At 30.0% G+C, this 27,098-nt stretch overlaps 1 protein-coding gene across 5 annotated transcripts; it reads left to right on the plus strand.

The window, feature by feature from the left end:
• The first annotated feature begins 2 nt into the window (after positions 1–2).
• On the plus strand, positions 3–26,651 carry LOC134690899 (uncharacterized). Of its 5 annotated transcripts, none has more exons than XM_063551079.1 (16): positions 3–76; positions 3,925–4,436; positions 5,772–5,936; positions 7,538–7,582; positions 9,569–9,634; positions 10,027–10,136; positions 13,596–13,703; positions 14,068–14,161; positions 14,868–14,998; positions 15,310–15,396; positions 17,449–17,564; positions 18,090–18,168; positions 18,611–18,700; positions 23,570–23,674; positions 23,976–24,134; positions 25,344–26,651. In XM_063551079.1, exons 2-16 carry the CDS (start codon positions 3,932–3,934, stop codon positions 25,527–25,529), a joined length of 2,046 nt encoding a protein of 681 aa, XP_063407149.1. In that variant the 5' UTR covers positions 3–76; positions 3,925–3,931; the 3' UTR covers positions 25,530–26,651. The 5 variants fall into 5 exon arrangements, with proteins under 5 accessions (XP_063407149.1, XP_063407134.1, XP_063407167.1 ...); XM_063551064.1 differs by having other exon boundaries at positions 8–233; XM_063551071.1 differs by having other exon boundaries at positions 53–106.
• Positions 26,652–27,098: the final 447 nt, after the last annotated feature.

Below are 27,098 nucleotides of genomic sequence, written 5' to 3' on the forward strand. Positions count from 1 at the left end.
TTAGCGTTCTACGACGGAAGTAGAAAAACCAATGTGTTTACATTGGAGATAAAAATCGATTGTGTATTCAGTTCAGGTAGGAATGCTCAAGGGACATTGATATATGGTATTTATACTTACAAAATGCAGGGATATCGATCAACACCAGTGGTACCGAGAAGTGATAATTAATTATGAACGTGAAGATTGCTGATTGTACCTAAGGGAAATAAATTATTTAATATATATTCTTGGTAAGCTATAATTACCAGATAACATGTACTTTGCAAACTTTAAAAGTTGAGAAAAAATAAAACTCTTTAAAGTATAACTAACAAAACTTTCTAGGTGACTGTCAACCTGAATAATTGGTAGAGATTTTGAGATTTTATAATGGCTAATGAATGAGGCTAAGGAAATAACAAATAATTACAACAAAAGTTACAAATGAACTCATTTAAAAAAAATATTGTAAAAATGTTTATTCTATAAGTCATATTGCTTCTGAATAAAAAAATATTATTATTAATGTCCCCCTTTTGTATTGGTCTAATTCAATTTAATAGATAAACAACATTATACTTTTTTATATTATAAAGTTTTTTTAAAAGGGTAATACATACCTGTATCTGTAGTGGTACGTGTAGAATCCTATTAAGGCTTTTATACACGGTGGAGAAGAGCGCCGTTGTTATGGGCGGTGTTCTTGTAGAGCGGTCTTAAATGCCTCTACAGAACCTGCATGCACAACTTTATCTGGTAGTTGGTTCCAGTGAATAGTTGTTTCCACAAAAAATGAATGTTTGTACTGTGGTTTGTTGCTATTTGGTACTTTCAGTCCTCTGGTGTTATTAATAACTTGACGTTCAATGATATTGTCAGTTTCACAGTTTAAGTAAGTTTTGGCTTTAATTGTTCGTTTCGGTCTTGCTGGTATGACAAAATTGTCGGCTGGTAGAGCCGGCACCAGACCCTCAACCACCTTGTAAATCAGGATAAGACGGAGGCTGTGTCTTCTTTCCTCTAGCGTCTCCATTTCAAGCTGGCGTCTCATATTAGTTATGGACCCTGTTTCCCGACTCCTGTAGTTTTTCTTTATGAATCGTAAGCCTCTGTTTTGGATACGTTCTAGTTTGTCAATATCCCCTTTCATATATGGGTTCCAGATTGTTGCGCCATATTCCATGGTTGATCTTACAAGGGATATATATGCTACTTTCCTACATGCTTCTGGTACGTTCCTCAAGTTCCTCCGAAGAAAGCCCAAGGTGGCGTTGGCTTTCTTGCTGATGTTATTTATGTGGAAGCTCCATTTCAAATCGTTTGAGATTTGGAGTCCTAAGTAGGGGTTCACTTGTACTTCTTGTAGTACAGTGTAAAGATTATTTTTTTAAAAACTAATAAGTTGTTTTCATTAAGGTGTGCCTACAAGTAGATTGATAAAAGTTAAAAAAAAAAAAAATAAGTATGCTTCTTTTTTACAGGATATGTACATGTACATGTACTGTATATTATTTACAGGATGGCCCAATTAAAATATCTAAGCATTTATTTTTTTAAGATATTAATTTACTTACATTTAGTTTAAATTTATTGATATACATGTATGTTAAACTAAATAAGAAATAAAGGTTGAAAGAGATAGAATTTGTTTTTACAATATCTACACATTTGTCTGACAAGAAGTTATTAAAAAGTTTATTATTATCTATAATGATACTTTAAAATGGATAAAACTCTTTGATAAGAAATTGGTTACACTATATATGTATACATGTATGTACAATGTGTATAGTGCTAAAGAATGTCCAGTTTTATAAAAAAAAATCTGTATGGTGTATCATTGTCTGGAAATAATGGAAAGAATATTTTATACTATTCAATTTTTATTTATGAGCATGCAGGGAACTTCAAGTTTTAAATGGTTTCAAAATATAACATTTAAAAGCTTAAAACTTAATCCTCAATATCTTAGTTTTGTATGATTTAATTCTAAAATTAAAACAATGAAATCTCAAAAGTGTAAAAATTGTCAGGTTCCTATTATCATGATTATTTGAAATATAAAAAAAACTAAAATGTAAAAAAAAAATTAGCAAATACAATGTACATACATGTATTCATTAGGTGGGATTTAATTATTTTCATTTTTTAATCTACGAAGAACTGTCATAAAATGGTACTTGTATTTGATATTAATAGTTGTTTTTCAAGTTAGTATGGTCAACTGTAAAAACATTTTGGTTTTCATAATGTTTGTTTAAAAATATATCACAAGTTAAATGACATAGTTTTTAACACTCTTTTTCATTCCTTTCAAGGTTGATTTGTAAACGTATTGATATTATAATTTAAAAAACACTTAAAGGATTTGATTCATTTCAATGTTGCTTCTTAGGAGACACTTTGAAATGACAGTACATACATGTAAGTGAGCAGAGTTCAGATTAGCAAAATCACTAAAGGGAATATACCTATTTTTCTTCTGTAACTGGAATTTTGCAACATTTCTTCTCAGAGTATGCTTCAATGTTCAGATCATATATATATATGGAAATCAGAAGTCAACATTTTAATTTTAAGCTTTGCCTTTTGTTCATGTCAGAATGATTGTTCTGTGAGATTTTGAAATTAGAGATTTTCATAACTTTTAGTTGAAGTTTGTAAATAAAAGATTGCAAATGGGCATTTTTTTTCTGCATATTTTTTTTCTAATATGAATTAAAGGGGCATCAAAATTGAAATGTCAAATTCTTTTTTGGAACAGATATGACTCATATATATATATTGTATAACATGTTTCCAAATATGAAAAATATATAAGATAAACAATTATCAATGCATACACTCGATAATATGTATCAGAATTTCCTGTGTATTTTAGTCTAAACGCTTTCTGATTAACCATCAATATGACCACTGAAGACTGTCAACAGTCATATAACCCCATATAAACATAAAAAAGAGAGCACATGCAATAAGATTTTTCTAGGTCTGTTTGATTTCATTTTACAGGTTAGAAAATATTTATTTAATTAACATTTTATCTGTATAAGTAGGAATTTTGTGGATCAGAACAGTCAACCAATTGGTTCACCCTTTACTTTCAATGTTGACATTCTTTTCTTGTAGCTGAATACACCTAGTATATTTGTAACCTATCACTAGTGGAGGGGTAAAATTGAAGATCACTTAAATATGGATTCAATGACATGAATGAGGTTAATTGCAAAGGCAATAATACATCATGAATGTTTTTCAGCTCATGTTTATCAATTTGGGTCAAACTGATTGCTTAAAACGAAATTTTAATTCAAAATGTCTCTTTTATTTATACTTGAAGCAAAAAAAATGTATTTTAAATTTTTGTCTAAATTGAAGCTGAGGCTAATAATGTCTCATTAAGTTTTATACTCTGTAGTCTGTACATGTTTAAAACTCTCCTTTTTACTTCTTTTCTGATTATTTCCTCTAATAAACATGACTTTTCCTTTTTAGTTTAAATTGTGAATAATTGAAAAAAATCTTATCAAATTACGTAATGCAATATAAATTCTATCAATCTTCTCTACATGTCTTTAAAGTTTCAGAATTGAAAAATCTGTGAATTTCACCAAAAAAAAGTATAGATTAATTTGGAACCCTTCATACACCAAGCGTAATTTTATCTTCAATTAATGCAAATTTGATTAAAGAAATGTACGTCTTATCCTAGGAGACCAAGATGCCTGATAAAAAAGAAATCTTCAAACAGTGAATATGGATTTAAAGTATAAACAAAAGATTTGATTAGTATATGACTCAGTCTTAACTTGGATATCAACCAAGTTTCAGTTTTGGTTATATCATCGACCACAAAGTTATTTTAATTTCGTTTCAAATTTGATATTACATGCAATGGATTATGATTTATAATAGGAAAAGTCTTTAATATTTTTCTTCTAGTAAGATCATGGATGATCAGCTAAGAACACCATCTCCTGGATGGGGATCTGGATCAAGGACTCCATCACCAGCATCCAGAACTCCTTCTCCCTCCGCTCGTCATAGAACTCCATCGCCACCATTCAGAGGACACAAAACACACAGTGTCATCAGACCTCACTCCTCTAAGCCAAAAAAGCAAATAAATTCCACCGAGGATGAGGTGCCAGTCAGACATATGCCAAATTTACGCAGGCCATGGACAGCACATGTTAAATCCTCTCAGTCACAAAAAGTCGCAAGAAAAACTTCAAAGAAAATTTCTCGCAAGACTCCAACTAGAACAGAAATTTCATTTGAAACAAAAAATGGGCCCACTCCAAGGAAAGAGAAATCTCCAAGATCCTCACCAAAATCATTTTCTGGTGAACAGTTTATGCTTCGTACACCAATGTCAAAGCATAATGAAGAAAGTGATAGAGCAGAAACAAATCATACCACTTTGGATGGTGGTGTTAAAACACTTATGTCAGGTAATGAACTCTTTATTTGTTATTTAGGGTCATTATTATTAAAATGTTTATTATACACATGTTTATCTGTAATCAGTGTCTGGTTTTTTTATTTACTAGTAAAAAATTCTAATATATATGGATAAAGAAATTTTAAAAGCTGATTTTTGATACAAGGTACATGTTTATGACTTTATGGATTATGGTTTAATCTGTTTACTTGTTAGATAATGGAGTTAAGGTCCTATGTCTTTTAACTTTCATATTTATTCAGTTTCATGCAAGTTTTGTAAAGGTTTAAGATATTAATTACTGTGACTTGACTACAAGTGTTGCTCTCTACCACTTGCTGTTTATTCAAATTCTGACCAAATATCAATTTGTTTTACCAAAGCAATTTGTTCAACTGGTAAGAAATTATAGTGAACTGCTATAGAAAACAACAGTCATGTCAACTAATTACAATCCTTTAAGACTTTAATTCCACTTAATTGTTGGTATTATGAAATTCACAATGAAGTAAAAGTTTAAAAACATATTGTTATTGTAAATAGTTATTCGAAACAGTGAGAGGCAATCCTTTTTGAACAGCAGTTGATTAAAATAATGAGTTAATTTAACATGACTAAATCAAATAGTATTTATAAATAATTAAATTTTTGTTTTAATAATCTCTCAACTCTCTGCAACTTATACATATAGAAGTATCAATACTGATTGCCATTACAATATAATGTAATTGTGTTTGTGCAAATAAATATTGTCTAAAAAAAAGAAATATTGCCTATTCTTTTGTATAGAATTGTCTAAAAAAGTAAATGTGTTGTAACATATGCACTTAAAAACTTAAGACTTAAAAGTACTGTTTATTGAAACCTTCGACTGCTACATTTACTTGTTTTCATTGTTTAAATGTCATATCACTTTCAAGTCTACGATTATGTGCCTTTCCTTATTGAATTTAGTTGATATATTAAGTATCTTATGGACTTCTTTCATATTACAAGTGCCATATATTAATATTTACTCTGCTATAAATCTAGTCAATATTGATATTAAGAAATGAACACTATCAAATCTGTCCTCTTAAACTTCTTATAACCAAGGATGTCTTCTGAGGGTCAGGTTTTCTTTTAATTTCATTATTAAAGTATGTGTAGCATACACTGTATTAGAAAGAATTCATGTCAGTATACATACATTTTTTCCATATTTTCTTGACAAAAAAAATAAATCCTTGTTTTCAAAATTCCAATAGGGAACATACTAAAGTTTGAATAAATGTGTTTGCTTGAATGCTTAATTTTTAGCTCTAATATTATTGTTCTTTTATCAAAATAATCCTTTTCCTTGCAGAAGAAAACGAAAATGATGGAGAGAGTTGGGCGATCACAAATGGATATGAAAATGGCACAGATGGAAGACAGAAGAAGAAACATCCAACATATGAATCCTGGTTAGCTGGGTCTCCACATGACTCAGACGAATATGATACAGACTTAGAGGCTGATGTTCAAAAAGGTAATACATGAGGGGGAGTGTGATATAATTTAGAGTTTACCTTTTTTAGATTTAGTATTATTCATTTGATGCTAGTATTCATTGCTGAATTTTGTTGACCCTTCATTTTAAAAGCTATAATAAATGTCCATTTTTGGTGAATATTTGTTGTTTGGAACAGTTTATATTTCAATTACATGAGTCAGTCATACTTATTAAGTACAGTTCTTTGTTGCTTTATATTTTTACACTTCCCTGAAATAGAAGCATGATTTTTTTTATATAAAACATGTACAATTTGTATTCACATTACAGTGGATGAACTGAATGTATTAGATAATGATAAGACCATCTGTACAGTATAAGATCAGCAGTGTTTTGTTTAACTTCAGCCCACATTTAATGTTTATTTGTATATCTGTATATTGGCTTAAGATGCATCAGTTATTATATATGTAGACTAAGTTAGATTGATTATTTTGTCCTTAAATAGCTTGTTATATTTGTTTGTTTTTCCCTTTCAAACTCCCACAATTTAATATTAGTAGGTAGGCACATATTTGATACCAAATTTGTACCTTGAATATAGTTTTCTTTTGACAATAGAGACAGTTCTTGTACAAGTTTGGGTTAGATTGGCCCTCAAATTGAGTTTTTTATTGATTTTTCTCTATATTTGCATTTTAAAATTTTGAATCTATTTAGTTTATCTGGAAGTTAACCTTTACAATAGTAACATTGGTTGTATTATTAGCTATGGAAATATTGGTTAAAATAGTAAAAATTGCAATACATGTACATGTATAACTGAAACTTGACAATTTAATTCAAATAAGGGTAAAGAAATATTTAAAATCACAATGTTTTTGTGTTTATATAAATTTACTGGCAAATCATTTTGAATGACACATTTACACTACTATAAGTTAATTTAGCCGAAATTTCAAGTTTCTTAATATTTGCCAAGAAACTGACGAATCTTTCATATGAAGTCCCTTAAAAGATGTCTCAGTAAAATTGTGTCATAATGCCTAGGCTTATTCATACATTTTCTGGAAGTTTGTACTCTTAAGTTTAAAGAATAGTTATTATTCTGTTTTTTGGGTAAATTTGCAGGGCATAATATGCCCCTAAATTTACTATCAGGTTTCTGCTATGATTATTCCAGCTAATTGTTCTATTAATATATCAATAAGGTTTCTTGACAATAAACTAATAAGGAGTCATACAAAGGAAGTTTATGCCTTATATTGTAGTCTAAGCCTCTCAATCGTAAGATCATAATAGGTGAGAGATAATTGGTATTTTCCAAAAAGAATGTTCGGAAATTCACAGGGCCAATGTAGACATGACATGTTGAAAAAGTTATTTATAGTAGATTTATTAACAATAAAATAAAATTTATTAAAATTTAATCTTTCCATTTTAATGAGGTAAAATTTGATTATCGCAATCTTTCTTGACCGTGAGAAATTTCCTTTTAACCTCAATTGTTGGCAGAATATGCATCCACATTTAAGAATTAGGGTCAAACAAAATTCTGGCCAGAATTTCAGAGTCAATTATTAGCTTTTTGTTTCAATATAAGAAATGAAAATATCTAAATATTATCATTTTGACAGCTATCCTGGATTTGGAAATAGAAGAAATTAAAAAGAATAGAAAAGGTTTAAAAAAGAAGTGCTTCTTGACTAGATTAAACAAAATAAAATGATGCTTGAACTACAAATTTGAATACCAATGGGAAATTACAGTTTTTGTTTATTATAGTTGTTTTTCTTTAATTTGGAGAGGGGGAGGTAATAACTGTGATAATTACAGTTACAATGATATGCTTTATCTTTTTCAATGTTTAATCTGTTATTTATTTGTGCTTAAAAATTTGAAAGCATTAAAGAAGTCTGTATTTGATTTCAAGCATCATTATAGCTAATATATTAAACTGATTTCAATGATTTGATTTTAACAGTGTGTAAATGAATTTTTTGTCATGAAAAAAAATTCTGCTTTAACAGTAATTCCTGTTATATGTGCATTAATGTTTTCACTCTTAATATATTTGTTGTGGTATTATTAATTTGGTTTATTTACACAACATTCTAATATGAGTTCTTCAAATTATTGCTTTGAGTACACATGCAGCAGTTGTAAAATATTACTGTATTGATGTCAGCTAATCACCAACATCATGGATTGTTAGGGTTGTTTCAATCTTACTCCTACTTATGAATGAGTTACTCAAGGTCAGATGGTGTTATTATCATAAGTCATTGAACAATGATGTAATTATAAAGAGCATGAAAATTAATAACAGAAACATTTATTTTTTTTTAAACAAAAGGACGATTATTAATCAACCTTATCAAAACCTGTCTTAATATGTCATTGCAAACTGTTTACTCGTGTTACTGATTCAGTTTTCTTTGTCTTTGATGTTAATTATATAATATTGTGTTCAATTAGAAGAACGGCAAACTATTCCCTTCTCCTAGAACACTTCTAAAAGAATTGCTGTCTTTGTCTTTTATATTAGTCTAAATATAGAAATAATTCATAGGGGCTTGAATTTATATTGATTTTTCAATTGGTTGCTCCTTCATAATGCTGATATTTTACCCTTCGCATATCAGCAAACCAAATGGCCAACCTGTGGTAAAATCAATATAACTGCAAGCCCCCTTGAACTATTTCTTAAATATACAAATGTTTTGTGTATGGCTCAAATTTGAGAACTAACTTAATTTCCCAGACACTTTTAGAGTTGTGAACGGATTTTCATCATGTATTTACAATGATCGACATATTTTGAATCCTGAAATTCATTGTGAATTTTGATTGATGAATATGGATTATTAAAAGACAGGAATATTTCACATAGCTTAATATAATACTAGTAAATGGCTATTTATAAGTTTGATTGTTTTTTTAAGTGCAATTCAGCAATCTATGTGCACAACTCAATGTCTAGGAATAATTTTCAACATGTACATTCCAGACTAAAAAATTGAATATTAAAAAATATAAAACATTTATGACCAGACAGAGATACCACCTTTGTTTAAGAACTATAACATGATTCATTTACTAGATGCTTTATGACAAATGTATCATTTAAACACTGCATCCAATGAAGCATATGATACCAGACAGATACATAAAGCACTGATAGTTGGAAGCTTTAATATGCAATAAGATACATGTAGACATTAATGTTTCCAATGAAGCATATGATACCAGACAGATACTTAAAGCACTGATAGTTGGAAGCTTTAATATGCAATAAGATACATGTAGAAATTAATGTTTCGTTTGTTTTTTAATGGAAAAGAAAATATTTACATGTAGGAAGAGGTAAAACTACAGAGTAAGTATAAAAAATGCAAATTTTCTGCCTATTTGTTGAATGGAACATTTGATCAATCTCCCATAAAAATCCTCCAAAACAGCAACATTCCAGTCTGGAAATGACAAAAACTGATACCCATCGTTTGAGGTAAGTACGCTGATGAGTTCCATAGAACATGAAATGTTTCTGTTTTCCTGTAAAAACGATTAATAGATGATTTAATTCACCATTTTGGGAAAAGCATTCTATCTTAGTTGTATAAAAAATAAAATATATTTCCTTAGTAAAAGAAGATTTTTTCTTGTAGTTGACGAAAAGAAAGAGTTGGACCCAACTGGAAAAACTGCATACAATGAAGCTTGTGAGAAGACAGGTGAATTTTTTATTATAAACCCATAAAAACACTCATTTATCAAAAATCATGTTTGGTCAGATAATTTCTGGTTCCACAAGGTCACTAATTTATGCAAATACATGCAGCTGAACATTTTTTATAGTATACATAGCTTTAAACATATTTATTTATAGTGGATTGGGAAACATTTATTACAACTTACATTACATGTAATATCTTTCCACTTTGCTGGTGGGAGGGCTGCCTTGTAGTGGCATTAGCCTGCTCTGATTCGAAATCTAAATGGGTGTCTATTACATACAATAGATATTGCTCTCTCTTAACAAGGAGCAGCCATTTATCACCCCCTTTAGACAGACTATCATTGTTTCTCATTTTGTGTTGTGTTTATATTGTTATTTTTATTATAGGATTGATACCAGTGACATATATGAATAAACATCTTGGTGATAAAAATCTGAGAATGAGACATCATTATTTGGGTGGAAATGGAACAAAGCCTATAGCAAGAGCACTGGAGGTAAAATTTATCATCAGTTGCGAGCAGAAAGCATGGACAAATATTGTTTCCCCAATACCTTCTGTATTTTAAGAATTACAATGAATTCTTTCACCATTACAAACTGTTTGTTAATATAATAGAATCAACTATTTGCCAAAATGAGTGTTAATATAAAAAAGTTTAAAATATCAATTCTGTCAAATTGATCATTTAAAAATCAAATGTCACAACATTGTTTGGGTTTTTATAATTTGTTTTTATTAAAAAAAAAATTTACAGGACCCAGATCTGTTTATTTTTTAAACCCAAAGTGAACAACAGCAATTTTTTTTATTTACGATTGTTTGAATCTATAACAGACAAGAAAATTCAAATGCAATTAGTTATTTTGTACTCCTTCAAAATCCAAATAAAAGTAAAGGAAAAATTCCTCATCTCAAATATATAAAAATGTAGTAGCTAGACCACAAAGAATGAAAACTTTTTGTCATTAGGAATCAATATCAAGTTGGTGATAAATATATAATGTATACTACAGGATATTTATTTGTCACTTGAATTTGCTATAATCTTGTTATATTTGTGGAAGCTTACCTTATACTTCTATACCGTCAAAACTTTCAGTGTAAATTTAAACAAATCTCAACCAATGTTTGCTTTCTCTGATAAAGTCAATACAACCATAGAAAGAAAGTTTAAACTGAATGTTAGATTATACTTAGATAGATTGATTTTTATTGATATATTGTTTTTTAGGTCCCGAAACATTTAAATTTGGCAAAAATTAATATCTAACCAAATACATTGTTTATTTTATTTTTGTTCACTACCAATGCACTCAGTGTGACTGTGACTGATCGGATTTGAACTGTACCACTTTTTGGGATTAAGTGAAAGAAATTTTAAGATCCTTAGTTTCATGATAAGCAGTTCACTATTTTACAAAATCCTATATTGCCAGTGCATTTTATTAATAGTATAAATGAAATTGGAAAAATATATGCTATACCAAAAACTGGAATAATTTTTTGAAATTTTAATTTCAATCCTTTAACATAGATCCATGTTGAAATCATCAGCTATTTATATATACATATATATATATTCTCTACCAAGAAATTTGTTTTGCATGCACGATTATAAAAATAAACGCCTTTAAAGTGTACAAAACAACAACAATAATATTTATATATGTGTGTGTTGACCTTAAATAAGTGTGAACAAACAAAAAAAGAGTTTGGAATACAACAACAACTCTTAAACAATAAAACCTGAAAACATATAGTCATCAACAAACAACAAGTATTTATACCATCTATCAAGGTCTAAGTTATTTCCAATCTAGAAAATTTATTAACAGACTGCTAAAAATACTTATAAGGTCTGACTTGGATCAGTCACATTAGTTTGTGGTAGGATAAAGCTAATTTTACGAGAAACCCATTCACCCCCATTTTTGTCGAGCTTTCAGTGGCCGCTGCCACAAATGTTCACTCTGTGATTAAAGTTTTTGAAATTTGAATAACTTTCTTAACTTTAATGGATTTCTACTAAACTTGGACAGAAGTTTGTTTATGATCATAAGATAGTATCCAGAAGTAAATTTTGTATAAAAAAATAAATCATTTTTGTCGAACCTGCAACATTTGTTGCAGAAAGCTCGACATAGGGATAGTGATCCGGCGGCGACGCGTTAGCTAACTTCTTAAAAACTTTATATTTTAGAAGGTGAAAGACCTGGATGCTTTAATACTTTGTATATAGATGCCTCATGTTAAGAAGTTTCCGTCGGTCACATGTCCAATGTCCTTGACCTCATTTTCATGGTTCAGTGACCACTTGAAAAAAAAGTTCAAATTTTTTGTAATGTTGAATTCACTCTTATTATAAGTAACAGGATAACTATATTTGGTATGTGCGTACCTTGCAAGGTCCTCATGCCTGTCAGACAGTTTTCGCTTGACTTCCACCTCATTTCATGGATCAGTGAACAAGGTTAAGTTTTGGTGGTCAAGTCCATATCTCAGATACTAAAGGCAATAGGGCTAGTATATTCGGTGTATGGAAGGACTATAAGGTGAACATGTCCAACTGGCAGGTGTCATCTGACCTTGACCTCATATTCATGGTTCAGTATTTATAGTTCAGTTTTTGTTTTTCGGTCTGTTTTTCTTATACTTTATGCAAGAGGTCTACTATATTTGTTGTATGGAATGATTGTAAGGTGTTCATGTCTTGGGTGCTGATGTCATTTGACCTTGACCTCATTTTCATGGTCCATTGGTCAAAGTTAAGTTTTTGAGTTTTTGGTCTTTTTATCTAATACTTTATGCCAAAGGGCAACTATATTTGGTGTATGGAAATATTTTATGATCTATGTCAGTTGCACAGGTTTTATTTGACCTTGACATCATTTTCACGGTCAATACTCAGTGTTTAGTATTTGTGTTTTGGTCTATTTTTCTTAAACTATGAGTAATAGGTCAACTATATTTGTTTTATGGAAGCTTAGTTAGCTGTACATGTCTGCCTGGCATGGTTTATCTGACCTTGACCTTTTTTTCATGGTTCATTAGTCTTTTTTTTAGTTATCTTGGTTAATGTGAAGTTTATGTGACAGTTTTAATAGAGCTTTATATTTAGGACTATCAACATAATATCAATGATTAGTAAAAAAGGCGAGACATTTCAGCGTGTGCACTCTTGTTTTCTGTATTTTAACTTTTAAATGGACCTAGATTTTCTGTCAGGAAACAACACATGCACTCTGTGGTTAAAGTTTTTAAAATTTTAATAACTTTCTTATACTATTTTTGATTTGTACTAAACTTAAACAGAAGCCTGTTTAACAGCTAGAATCTAGAAGGATTTTTTTTTTAAATTTTACCTGTTTATCTGTATTTTACTTTAACTGGACCTAGTTTTTATTCCAATTAACATTACATACAGTCTGTAGTTGAAGTTTTTAAATCATTTATAAGATTCATAAACTATCCTGGATTTTTATCAAACTTGGACAGAAGCTTTTTACAATCAAGATATGGTATCAAGAGAAAAAATTTTATTGATTTTTTTCCTCATTTTTGTTGAGCCTGTGATTTGCAGCCAAAGTAGGCGAAGACACTGGGTTCCACGGAACTCTTACATATATTTTAGTACACCTGGCCCAAATTGGGACTTGGATGGAGAGTTGTCTCATTGTCACTCATATCATATCTTCTCATATCTAAGTTTATGTTTATCTCAATACATGTAATGCAAAACAAATGATTTACAACAACAATATAACTATAACCTGTTTCATGGAGTGTCAAGCTTGTTTGGATTCAGGTTATTGTGAAATAAAAAAAATAATATTGAATGACTTACATCTACCAAAACTATTAAAGCCACAGTACAAATGTATGATGGTAAATGTTTAGTCCAATTTCTATTTTATAAACTTTAAATATACTCATTCATTTGTTTTCTCTGTAGATTAACACTATAACAGAAAATTTAGATTTAGCAGACAACTACTTAGAATCTGAAGGTGCTAGATATGTAGCTCGAATGCTGAAAGACAACATGTTTATTGTCTCATTAGTAAGTATTTAGTCTTCTATTTAGTACAGGCTTTTTGCTTCCATTGGTTTATCTCATAATATTTTTTTTTAATTGATTGAATTTCCTTTTCTGTGAAAAGTAATAAATCTTTAAAAAAAATTAATTGGAATTTCTCGTATTTAAAGAATACCATTTCTCACCCTGGTATTACATTTCTATTCATTAAAATATCTTCAATGGACTGATATATATATCCCTATACTCTATTGACTGGGTTAGACAACATTTTCTTTTTGCAGCATTGTTTTCAGGAAAGGTAAAAACGAAAACTGTAAAACAGAAAATGACAAAGTATAAACACTTTCCTAACAGTGATTTAATGACATATTACCTTTTTTTTCAGGATATCTCCAATAATTTTATTCAGCGAGCAGGAGTAGCAGCTTTAGGAGACATGTTAGAATACAACACTACACTCAAAACTTTAGCCATAGCAGGTAAACTATGTCATAAGGTAAAACAGAATGCTGTGGATTTATTATTTATCTGACATCGGATACTAATTTTTGTAGGTTTAGTGGGTACAGGTGAACCACAAATTAAAATTTTCAACAAATTCCAAAGTTCTTTAGAGTTGTATCCAGACTTTTGCAGAACCATGAAATCACATATCCATAAAATGCAAGGTTTCTGCAATCCACGAAAATTGGAACCCATGAAAATAGATGAATCCACAGTGTTTCAGTATTTTGAAAATTGAGGTTATCTATCTTTTCATAAATTTTCTCTACTGGTCCTCATTGTCAACAATTTTTAGTAATGAAATCTAGCAGACAAAAGCTGTATCTGTTGTATAGATGTTTTCAAGTTAAGTGGAATTTGTGTCACTGAATTGAGAATATTAAGTGGAAGGACAATGTACTATATCAGAATTGTAAAGTGAAAAATGAGTGCTTAAGCTTCTTCAAATTATTCTACTGAAGATTTGCCTTTATAAATTATGCCATACCGGTATACAAATTAACAAGCTGGTAACCCATTTTTGGTTTATGATACTTCACCAATGTCTGTTGTTTTGAAGATTTCTGTTGATGTCAATAATATATTATAATGTACAAGCACATAGAAAAAAAAGAAAGAATGATTAAAGTGAAGTTTGAACTTTGATTTCTGTGAACATGTTTCAGTATATTTATTTGACAGGAAATCAGTTAACAGATGTGGATGCCTGGCACTTGGTTGAACCTTTGAAGACTAATACATCACTGACATCTTTAGATCTTAGTAATAATAATTTTGGAGAATTGGGAGGAATTTATCTTGGAGGAGCCCTTGTAAGTAAATGAAGAGGTCTTCTCAGTAAAAAAAGAACTGTATTTGATTATAAGTCATTGTTCAACTAGGAACAGCAAATAAATACTTTCCTTATCTGTTTATAACTTACAAACAGCTACGTACGAAAACAGGTATCCAGCTCTGATTATTGTGTGATAAGAGTTATTCCCCTTACTTTTGTACCAGTTTGTTGTATTGAAGAGCAGCAGGAATATACTTTGATACACAAATATTTCTAGCTATTGGTACATGTTGTATGATTCTGCCCTAGTAGATAACTTTTAGAAATTTTGTGTATTTTATTTTTCAGGCATTGAATGAAGGCTTATTGGATTTAGATCTAAGTTGGAATTCACTACGCAATAAAGGTGCTGAAACTATTGCAAATGCTTTAATTGTAAGTAAACTATAGATTGATTTATTACTGTACCTATCATGCAGTTTTAATTTTTTTTATGCACCATCTAGGGACATTATGCTTTTTGGTTTGTACGCCCGTTTGATTGTTCGACCGTTTGTCCCTCTGTCAGAGTCTGTTTTGCTTCAGGTTAAAGTTTTTGGTCAAGGTAGTTTTTATAAAATAAGGAGCCAGTGTGAAGAACTATTTTTTAATAGACCGGGTCTTTATCTATTTGCTTAAACATGAGATTTTTAATTTAATCCATGGAAAACAGACTACATGTAAATAATATATATGCCCTATTTAAAGTCTCATAAAATTGTTTAAGATATTTCTTGATAGTGAATTATAAGTAATAATTAACAAACATATGAAAATTTTACCTGGGTTTTAGAGTTAAGAATCAACAAGGAATTCACAAATGTATTCACAATGGAGTTTCGGCTGAAGGTATTATTTATTATTAGCTAAGTGTGAATGCTTATGGGATCATCATTGATAATAATCTTGGACATGGACATCTTCATGATCAATAGTTAAAACATCAAAGTACATAAAACTTTTAACTTGTCTTAAAAAAGTGAGTTGCATTGTGTGATGTCTTTGATAACTCTTTTACAACATCAACAATGATACAGTAACCATCCTAATTCGCACATATGTTTTTATTTGATGTTGAGTTTTTCATAGGCTTATTATTTAAAAAAATTAAACGACTGCTTAACTGAATGTTAAACAAGTAAGAAATTCTATCAGCTGTAAATATGGACAAAAACTTGTGTCATGTGGTTAGTCACTATTACCACCTTTAATAAAAAGTTATATTTTTTTTTATGTTTTATTTTTTATGCCCCACCGACAATAATGCCCCACCTACGATAGTAGAGGGGCATTATGTTTTCTGGTCTGTGCCTCCGTTTGTCCCTTCATTCGTCTTTTCGTCCTGCTTCAGGTTAAAGTTTTTGGTCAAGGTAGTTTTTGATGAAGCTGAAGTCCAATCAACTTGAAACTAAGTACACTTGTTGCTTATGATATGATCTTTCTAATTTTAAACCCAAATTAAACTTTTGACCCCAATTTCACAGTCCAATGAACATAGAAATTGAAAGTGGGAGTTTCAGGTTCAAGTTTTTGGTCAAGGTAGTTTTTGATGAAGTTAAAGTCCAAACAACTTGAAACTTAGTGCACATGTTTCCTATGACATGATCTTTCTAATTTTAATGCCAAATTAGATTTTTTTACCCAATTTCACGGTCCATTGAACATGGAAAATGATAGTGCGAGTGGGGCATCCGTGTACTTAGGACACATTCTTGTTATTTACTATATTACTGCAGTAATTCATGTCTGCAATGGATCTTAAAATTGTTGGACTTCAGATTGACAAAAAGTCTTCATATCATAGAAATTTTTTGGCTTAAAATGCCATAAATGAAAAAGTCTGTGAAACTGTTACTTTGTCACTGGCATCTACAAAATGTGAAGTGATAGGTATTCCCAATGTCAAACAAAAACACTAGATGTTTTTATACTTTTTGTATGCTTTGAATGGTTAAACATTGACAAAAGAAGATTTTGAGGCAAAAAATTGGGATTCAAAATGGCACAGTTTCTTAGATAAGGACTGGTAGAATGTGGAATCTGACCCTTCAAAATATTTGTCAACTTACAACAAAAGTTATTGTTCTAAATGTTTGTTACAGGTTAACATATGGTACTATAACAAGTTAAACCTATCTACATGATTATGTGCCTCTCCAGGTGCTGATACAGCTATTCTTTTAAAAACTTAAAAAGGAGAGTTCCAACCATATGTTCTGTTACAAAAGCATTAGTTGTCAAACAAAAAGGGGTTAGGAGAACGCGCCGCCCCTTGATAGTCACCTGGATATTGGTGAAGCCAGAATTTTTTCCTTAAGGTATCTGTTGTTTTTTTTTGTTTAATTGTGTTGCTACTTCATTTTACAAATACCCACAATCTTTTCTATTCATATGTTCTTTTTTTAGTAACTGTTAGATTTCATGAATAATTTGTAAATTAATTTCCAGAAAAATGAAACTTTAGAAGTATTAGATGTATCCTGGAATGGTTTTGGTGAGAGGGGTATGACAGAAATGCAGAATTCTTTGAAAATAAATAAGAAACTTAGAGTGCTTGATCTCAGGTAAATAAGAAACTAAGAGTGCTTAATATCAGGTAAATAATGAACTCAGAGTGCTTGATCTCAGGTAAATAATGAACTCAGAGTGCTTGATCTCAGGTAAATAATGAACTCAGAGTGCTTGATCTCAGGTAAATAATGAACTCAGAGTGCTTGATCTCAGGTAAATAATGAACTCAGAGTGCTTCATCTCAGGTAAATAATGAACTCAGAGTGCTTGATATCAGGTAAATAAGAATCTTAGAGTTCTTGATATCAGGGAAAAAACAAAGTGAGAGTACTTGATCTCAGGTAAATAAGAAACTAAGAGTTCTTGATCTCAGATGAAATAGAAACTTACAAGTGCTTGAACTCAAGTAAATAAGAAACATAGAATGTTTGATCCCAGGAAATCATTTAAACCGTTGTTATCTGATTTGATTTTCAAAATGTTTATAAGATATTATATAGAATTGGAAAATTAAGAAAGAACAATTTTAAGAACTCGTCATAAGGATATAACAACATGTTTTTATTTTTTGTTTGTAGTAATAACAGAATCAACAAGAAAGCTGCCAGTCTCCTCAGTAACGGTATCAAATATAATACAGGGTTAGAATCATTGATAGTAAGTCATATTAGATCATTACAGAAAATAGAATGACGGTATTTTTGTGGCTGACTATTGTTGAAACAGATATTTAATGTAGTACAATGTACCTCCAAAAATAGATGGTAAATATTTCATTTCAAAGTTAATGCATTTCTGTTCTTTGCTTGAATTGTTGTCTCTCTGAAATATTTTCTATTTTCATTCTTAATTTTATTAAAGGTTTAATCTGTAAGTGGATCACCATAATATAGCTAATAGTGTTGAAAGTGCTGTTAAACACAAACAATCTATCTATATCATACACAGCAAGTAAATGGCAGATACTCCAAAACTGTCTTAAAAATCATGGCATATTATAAATATGGAACTTATTAATTCCATATGTTGCAAAAATGTATTTTTAAATCATTAAACTCACAACAAAATTCATCTTTATTTGCTTGATTTGTATTTTCAGTTAAATTTAAATCCAATGGGAGATGAGGGAATGGAGAGCATCATAAACATGGTTAAACTCCAGCCAACACTGAACTATGTATCTCTAGAGGTAATGTCACTGCTTAACAACGAGATATATATGTCACACATCAGACTTTTTAAGACAAAAACAATACTTGTATAATAAAAAAAACATTTTCAGTCACTGGGAAAGGGGATATAATTCCAAAATTTAAAAAATATTATCTGAACAAAATAAATTCTATGGAACAAAAAATGTTATTTTCTTGATTAATCAAAACCTGTTCAAATGTGAGATAATATTATGGTTACCTAGCTGATGGCATTTAACTCCAAATAAAGTCATGTATCCTTCTAGTTGGTCAAAAGAAGACTGAGTTTGTAAATGACTGACTTGCATGCTCATGTACTGGTACTTTATTCATTCATATTTATTGTAGCTGATAGAACATTTAATATATATTTTGTATCATGCCTTTTCTTTTATAAATGATAATTTTATATCACATATCTTTTTTTATCCTACACAGTATACAGTATATTGAGGGTGGTAAAGGGGGGTACTGAACACGGAAACACGTGAAATAAAAATCGCAAAAACGTAGCACGAAAAATAAAAATCGGGAAAAACGAAGCACGAGAAATAAAATCGTAAATATTAAGAAAAAAAGTATTAGCAGATATTACTCAGTGGTTCTTGGAGATCATGTAGACATTGTAAATGGACATAACGACCTTGTGATCACCTTTAACTGTTTAAGACGGTCTGCTACTTGCATCTGATTTGGAAAAAAATATTATCATGATGGACTATAGTACATGTATACCATACCTATACAATAGAAAGTAGAATGGTAACAATATACATCATCAATTTCTATTATATTACACAAGTTTCAAAAGGTACTATAACTCACTGACTTTGAGTTAGTTCCAATTTACTTTTTAATCAAATGCGGAAAACGGCAAGAACGCATACCTGTCAACTGTCCCTCAACTGTCACTATTTGTGGGGGATTTCCCCAATGGAGGCTCCTAAATTGAAATTTTGAAAGAGCAATTTTGTCCACTATTTAAACAAGAGAATTAAATTAACAATAACTTTAGACTTATAAAAGTAAGAAGAAGCCAAAAATCCAATATTAAAATGTATTTGCAGGCCCCCTTGAAGGTTTTTAAGGACTAGGGCAGCCATCTTGCATGCAAAACCCCCATGGGCATTTTGAAAAGTTGGCAGGTATGAGAACGAGAAATTAGGACCACCTACACGAAACTCGGAAAATAAACAAGGGGAAATACGAAGCACGCACATCGAACCAAACACGAGAAAACGAGAAATAAAACACCATAACACGAAAACACGTGAAATAAAAAGGCCGAAAACGTTGCACGAAAATAACCCTTTACCACCCTCTATATTATGTGGTTTATTCAATGAAAATATATAATTATTGAACAGCAAAACAGTTTATACAAATTTGAAATGAATTTGTGAAGACTTGATAGATTTAGTTTTTATTAAAAGGAATAAAAAGTAAAATGGGAATCAATACAGAAGGTTTAACCATAGTACAATTTACTTTATATTTCTTCAGAAAGAGAGAACCTCCATTTTCTTGCTTCATCTGAGTTGTTTTTTTAATCAAAACTTTCTGTTTTTGTTAATGGAATCATATCATAAGATGAGATATTTGAGTATTATTATGTTTTTGAAAGTAAATATAAACAAATTAAAAGTTTAAGATTGCATATTTTTGAGAAAAAATCTCTACTTAGGATTTGCAATTGTTGACAATATCAATTGATTATGAAGGAATAAACAGTACCAATTCTGTTCATAAAAAGTGATAGTGTTTCAATTTTTAATTGCCTGCTTTCAGAATTGTGGGGTAAGTATTTATTGGCCAGGTTGTTCAGTTACAGAACAGCTTCATCACTTCATAGCATGTTTTGTGTCATGGAGGATCTCTGGTGAAGAGAATTCTGGGAAATTAATTTTAACTTCCTCTTTCTTTGGTTTTTTTTTTCTTCATTAGTTTTCAAAAATTTAGTATCAAGCAGAACAATAGTATGCATAGATAATTCAACAGTCAGTAAATTATGTAAGCTGATAGTTTTAACAAAATTCCATCTAATAACTTCTTTTTTGGTACCTGTTTAAAAAAAAACGTTTCATTATTCTTTCCTGCCCCAATAGAAGTAGTCTTAGTAGAATCTTGATAAAACAAAATTTAGTTATGTTCCTTTGAAAAATCTCTATATTTCAAAAAATGGTCATTGTTACAATTGCAAGTTCCTCAGGAATGGATTATGCTGAATGTTGAATGCAATTGATAATTCAGTAGCCCTTAACAGTAATACTAATGAATTGACAAATAAAAAAATGTTAGATTCCATCATTAACCATTGTAAATAGTTCAATATTAGAACCCTATCAGTGGTTTTGATATAAAATATGTTCACCTTCATGACCTAGAGAGCAGGATGTTAAAGAATCAATTACATAGCAGTAAAGCCTAAAAGTTTGAAATTGGTATTTACCACTTTTTCACTGCTTCTCAGCTCCAGGCACAAGATATTTTGAAGTAAGATCAAGAACTGGTGAGCCTTGAGTCATTTTATGTGTTCAAGAAAGTTAACATGTTTTATCTCCTGTTAGCTAGCCATAAAAAAGTTGACTCAATGTGTCTCACCAAGAAAAAAAGGCATGTATAACCATATCCCATTATGTTACTATCCTACTTAGTCGTGTAATGTTTCCATTCTTTATTCTAATATTTGCTGCTTGGAGCATCCAACAGCTAGTCAAGCAGTTTTAGAGGGAAGGCGGGGGTAAAATATTTATAAATTTTATTTCAATAGATATCATACAGTAAATATATTCTTGGATTCTTCAAGGTTACATTCAGTAAATCATTTAGGTCTTATTGTAACAAAAAAACAATGTAAAGTGTAATAATCACATGTCTTGCCATTAAAATTCCATTTGCGAGGCAAAAACTATAAGATTACAAATGCTGTGTAGGAATACAAAAGCCTACTCTAAATCCCTATATACTCTCAATAAAATATACATTTACTGTAATACTGAACACTTTTGAAAACTAACAATGATCAGGGTACATGTATTATATTACTAGCAAAAATTAAAACATAACATAAATTATATATCAACATATATATATATTCATATATATTAAGATCTTACTTGGTCAAAAACTAATTGTTTAAGTACATAATAAGTGGAATGGGAAATATAATCTTCACCATAGATCATTACATTTGTTCATTTGGTCTGCATGTTATCTGCATGATATGTAGATTGGGTTTTAGAACCTGAGAAGTGTTGAGATATATTTCATTGTAATTATGTTGTAAAATTTATGTATATTAGTTGTGTTGTATTTGCTCTGACTAAAGGTGACCAAGCAGGGACGCGGATCATTTTCTAAGCATAAACATTGTCAAATGGACAAACGAGTGTTTACAATTCTTGCCTTGAAGTCATAAAACTTTTCGAGTCAATTTTTTGTACTCATACTCAAAAATCAACCAATCAAATTGCTGGATTCCATGTTTTAGCATGATTTTTGTGCTCCGAGCACTGAGCAAAGTTTTATGACTTCAAGGCCAGAGCTTGACATTTTTTATAAACATCTGTCTAATGTTGGATACAGTATTTTGATATCTAGATATATTTCTATTATTTGTGTTGTTGGACTGCTGTCTCATAGGCATATACCATCATCTCTTTTTATTCACATACATATACTATGTTTGAAGACTTAATATGTTGGCTAGTTTATATAGCTGATATTGTTGTGATTCATATAATATCTATGCAAAAATAAGGGGAAAAAAAGAAAATTGCCTTATGCCATGTTGCAATGAATTAGTTATTATATATTAATGCATGGTATGGTTTGTCAGCAATTTATAAGCCAATTTTATATAAAAGGATCATCATCTTGTCATATTTTCTGTAGAAAATTGCATTCTTTTAATTTTTTCTTGTACCAAAAAAATAATAACAAAAAATGTATCCTCAATCTTTCTTTTTAAGAGAAGTAATTTTTGTTAAGGATGTTTGCTACTCTATTTTAAAAAAATAACAAGCTTTTTGAAAGACTGTTCTACATTGATAGAATAAAGAATAAAGAAACTAAAAAAACAAAACAAAAAGAAGGGTCCATGTGCTTGTTTTCAAGATAAAGCCATTGAAAATTTGGTGGGAAATTATTCTCTCTAGATTTTTCCTTAATTTAACATTTGCCTCTTTTTTGTTTAAAAAACTACGAAAAAATAACAAGGATTTCATAAGATTTTAAAATATGGCTTTTTAAAGTATATGTAATAAAAACATGAAAAGAAAAGTAGGGGTTAGTGGGCAAAATGTTAAATGTTAATACATTGTACATGGATTAAACCAGAGGATTCTGAAAATTTAAAAAAGAGAGGAGCAAACATCCTTTAATCTGTTGTTAAAGTTATATATTTTGCCCGCACTCAGAATTCTAGAGAATATTTTTGTAAATGAGACTGCTAAAGATATCTATTATTTCAGACAAAATGATTATGTGATGTTGATCAATATTAGAATAAAGTCAAAGAAATTGTGAAAAAATGTATTATTTGGTTGCTTATTATTTGGGTCTTGTGTTGGGTCTTTGCTTACCCTTACTTTGCCACTGACACTGTGGAAAATAATCCAGACTTTAAAAATACAAAAAATTCTGGGTAAAATTTTTATTTGGTTAAAAAATAGCTATTTTGATGTACATAATTATGTAACATAAGTATAGCCTCAGTAAATGGAACAGTTAAAGTCTGGCTCAGCTTTCAGGACAATATGCATACTCCATACTGGTATATATACAAAATAAAACTTACCTATTGCAAAATGGTTGAATACATCAATAACATGTCATTTGATAAGTAATAAAACCTCTTGTTGTAGGAAATGAACTTGTCCCCTGCCAACTACCACAAAATTTTAGATCTTCAGAGTGAGAGAGATATAAGTATATTACATGGTGGATCCGGTGGATATCAGCGATATACAGTAAGTACAAGAGGAGAAAAACTGCAACTATATTATATGATTTATTTTTGGATCACATAATTATTTGTAATTTGAGAGAATGTTTCTAGTACCAGGGGGTCACAGGAATTTTAAAGCTATACACTGATTTTTGCTAAAATTAAGAGATTTGTACTTTGAAAATTTCTACCCCTAAAAAATGGCTTCAATTTTTTTTTAATTTTTATTGCTAGTGACGCCTTTCATGTTGTTTCAACACATCTAGTTATTATAGTCTCAGCCTAGTATGATACCATTACATGTAATTGTGTTATGATTTTAGTCTCAGACTAGTGTGATGCGGTTATTTACCAAGTTCTTAAGAGAACACAGACCAGATATAGAGACAGCCTTCCTACAACAGGATAAAGATCACAGTGGTAACCTTTCTAGTGAGGATCTAAAGATGGCACTGAAAACCGCAGGATTACGTCTAACAAATGTAGGTTCAATACTTTTCATTATAATCTGCAAATTAAATTGAGAAAATTGGCAGCTACTTAGAGGCAATTTAGCTGTTTCAAGAACTGGTTTTATCAAATAAGGATATTTTAGCATGGGAACTGATGATAATTTTGTCAACTAAATCTGTGAGATTTGTATTTAGTCATTAACTTATATCTTTCAGAAAACAAGATCAATTTTTCTTGCACTTTATTCAGTGTAAAATATTATTTTTCATAATAACTCATGATTTCAGTTTCAATATTGCTGAGAAAAAAATCAGGTTTGTTTTGTATCCGTGTTGATAAACTCAATTTAAACTTTCATTACTCATTAGGCAATTAAATCAGGTTAGTGGTTTATCTTCTTAAATGTACATTTGCTAACATCAAAATCATATGATTTCTGGAGAATAGTTGTCTCATTGGCAATAATACCACATCTTTTTATTTTGTATTGAACAATCAAGTTAGGTTATTGGTGTAATATTATAGATAAACTTCAGCAAAATGAAAATTAGGTATCCATTAAAAAGTGCTATAGTCAATCAATGCAAGTTATTGATGTATCATAAGTTCATAACAAATATAAACTCCATTAGAATGGGCAATAAATTCAGAGAATTGGTATAAAATAATTGGGATTATATTACTTGGCAATACAATCAGGCAATTTGAACATTATGGATGGATCCATAAAATTGTGATTTTTATTTTGTGAACAATTTTGCGTATCATTGTTGAAAATTTCTTCAAAAATATTTATTATAATAATTATCTTTCAACAGTTAATGCAATTTGTATATCAATACAGTAAAATTTTTCCAATTTAGAAAATGTACAATTGTTTGATGTAGTTGAAGTGTCATTATAGTGATAACGTTCCACCAGTTTTGAAATGCAAGCATGAATAAAATTGAATTGTTATTTAGATATTTTAAAAGAAAAAGAATACAAGTATGTAATCCATAGCTCCATTTTGTTTACTACAAATACTGTTAAAGAATTTTCAGATTTATAAATAAGAACAAAATGTCATAAAAATATATCTATCACATGCATTAGTTTTGCTCCACATTAATATGCCATTCAGTAGTAAATGAAATTATATGATTCTTACATATTCCCTGATGTAATTCTGAAGCTGAGTAAAATCTAGATTTTAATTTAAATCATATCATACAGCAGAATTATGCTTTGCTTTACAGAAACAGCTTGGTGTTTTATTAGAGGACATTGATATGAACCATTCAGGAGAAATCAAATATAAAGACATCCTCAGTGGTACAGCATTAGTAGGAAAGAGAAAGTCATCACAAGTATATACACTGGCAGGATTAGAAAGTAAAATACATGTCCTCAGCAACAGAGGAAAAGAGATTGGAGTCTCTTGATTGGTGGATACATTCTTAGTCATAAATAAAATGAATCTCCTTAGTAACAAGCAGTAGCAGTATTAATTGGTTGTTGGGTTTCACTAACAGCTTTGGTTTATATATTTGCTCATGCTCCTGGTTTGGATACAAATGTGAAAAAGATGAAGAAATTTACTACCAAGTCACTAATGAATGGATTATTCCCCTGTTCAGTAGCCAATGATAAGAAAATACCCAATATGCATACTATTCCTTTGTCATACCTTATGAAATTCAGAATTTATCCTTTTAGTGTTTGCATTTAAGAAAAAGGGCCAAATAATTTTACAAAAGGTATTTAATATAACTTTATTAAACAAAATTTTACAGTTAAAATTGTCGTGTGCTGATCATACAAAGACACATTTTTGTCTGTAACTAACATTTGTATAGCACTGATAAAGCTTGATCTTTTTACAATATTGATTGATGTAATGCTTTATCCAAGTGTAGTTTATATTCACCTCTACAAACTGATCGAAATGTAAAGCATTATTAGCTAATTAAATAAGTAAAAGGTAGTTCATATGGAGCCAGTGCAGTGAATTCAAAAGTATTCTTACCATCCAATTCAGTGCTTGTCTGTTTGTCAAGTGTAAATTTGTCTCCAGTAACTTTAATTTTTTTAACATATTTTGTTACCATCTCTGTTATAATATTCCGTCCTTCCATACACCAACAGGGCCGTAACTACCTATGAGGCAGGGGAGGCAACTGCCTCCCCTAAATTTTCTACACCAAAACTTTTTTTTAAGTAATAAAATGAAATATTGACAATATGTACACGAAGAACTTGAATTTATATTATAAACAACACAAGTTTACAGTTTTAACAGTTTTATCATGATACGCCATATATATCTGTCATTTCTCGGATTTTTGGATCGAAAGTGAACCGTTTCAGTATTTTTTTAATTTTTTTTTTCGTGTGGCCGTCCGCCTGTTATTCAGTTAAGCTGGTTCTCGACTGACTACTACACTTTGTTCATAGTTTGAGTGTGGCGATAATACAAGCGGATTTCCAGTTTATTATTAAGTATTCGTACGAGAACACATATGAAACTTTGCTTTCGATAATTTTGAATAAAACTTTTAACTATTCACATTTATTTAGGGGCTCACTTTTAGCAGAGGAAGTTCCCTTTGTATTGTGAATCTTTTATGACATCGGAAATTCGTTACCGGCCGAATCAGCTGTTGGGTCATTTTTTTTAATAAAATTAACGGTACCAATTTTCTTGCACCAGATGCGTCTCCCGATCGTACGAGACTGAACATTATGATCAATGCCTAAGTAGTTAAACACTTTATTCGTTGTAGCAGGGACTTTCTATACTAGTAAGTAAAATATTGTAATACATTTGTAATACTAGTATTGAAAGTCTCTGTGTGTAGTTATATAATACATGTCTGTTCAGCTTTAAACAATATTAAAATTCAAGGTCCTCGATAAAAAAAATATATCTTGCGTTCTATGATCTTGCTTTATATGGTTTTTTAATAGCTTACCACTTTGATTTCTAACAAACATATCTTTAAATACAGATA

Source organism: Mytilus trossulus, chromosome 1 (assembly GCF_036588685.1).
Source record: "Mytilus trossulus isolate FHL-02 chromosome 1, PNRI_Mtr1.1.1.hap1, whole genome shotgun sequence".
NCBI lineage: Eukaryota > Metazoa > Mollusca > Bivalvia > Mytilida > Mytilidae > Mytilus > Mytilus trossulus.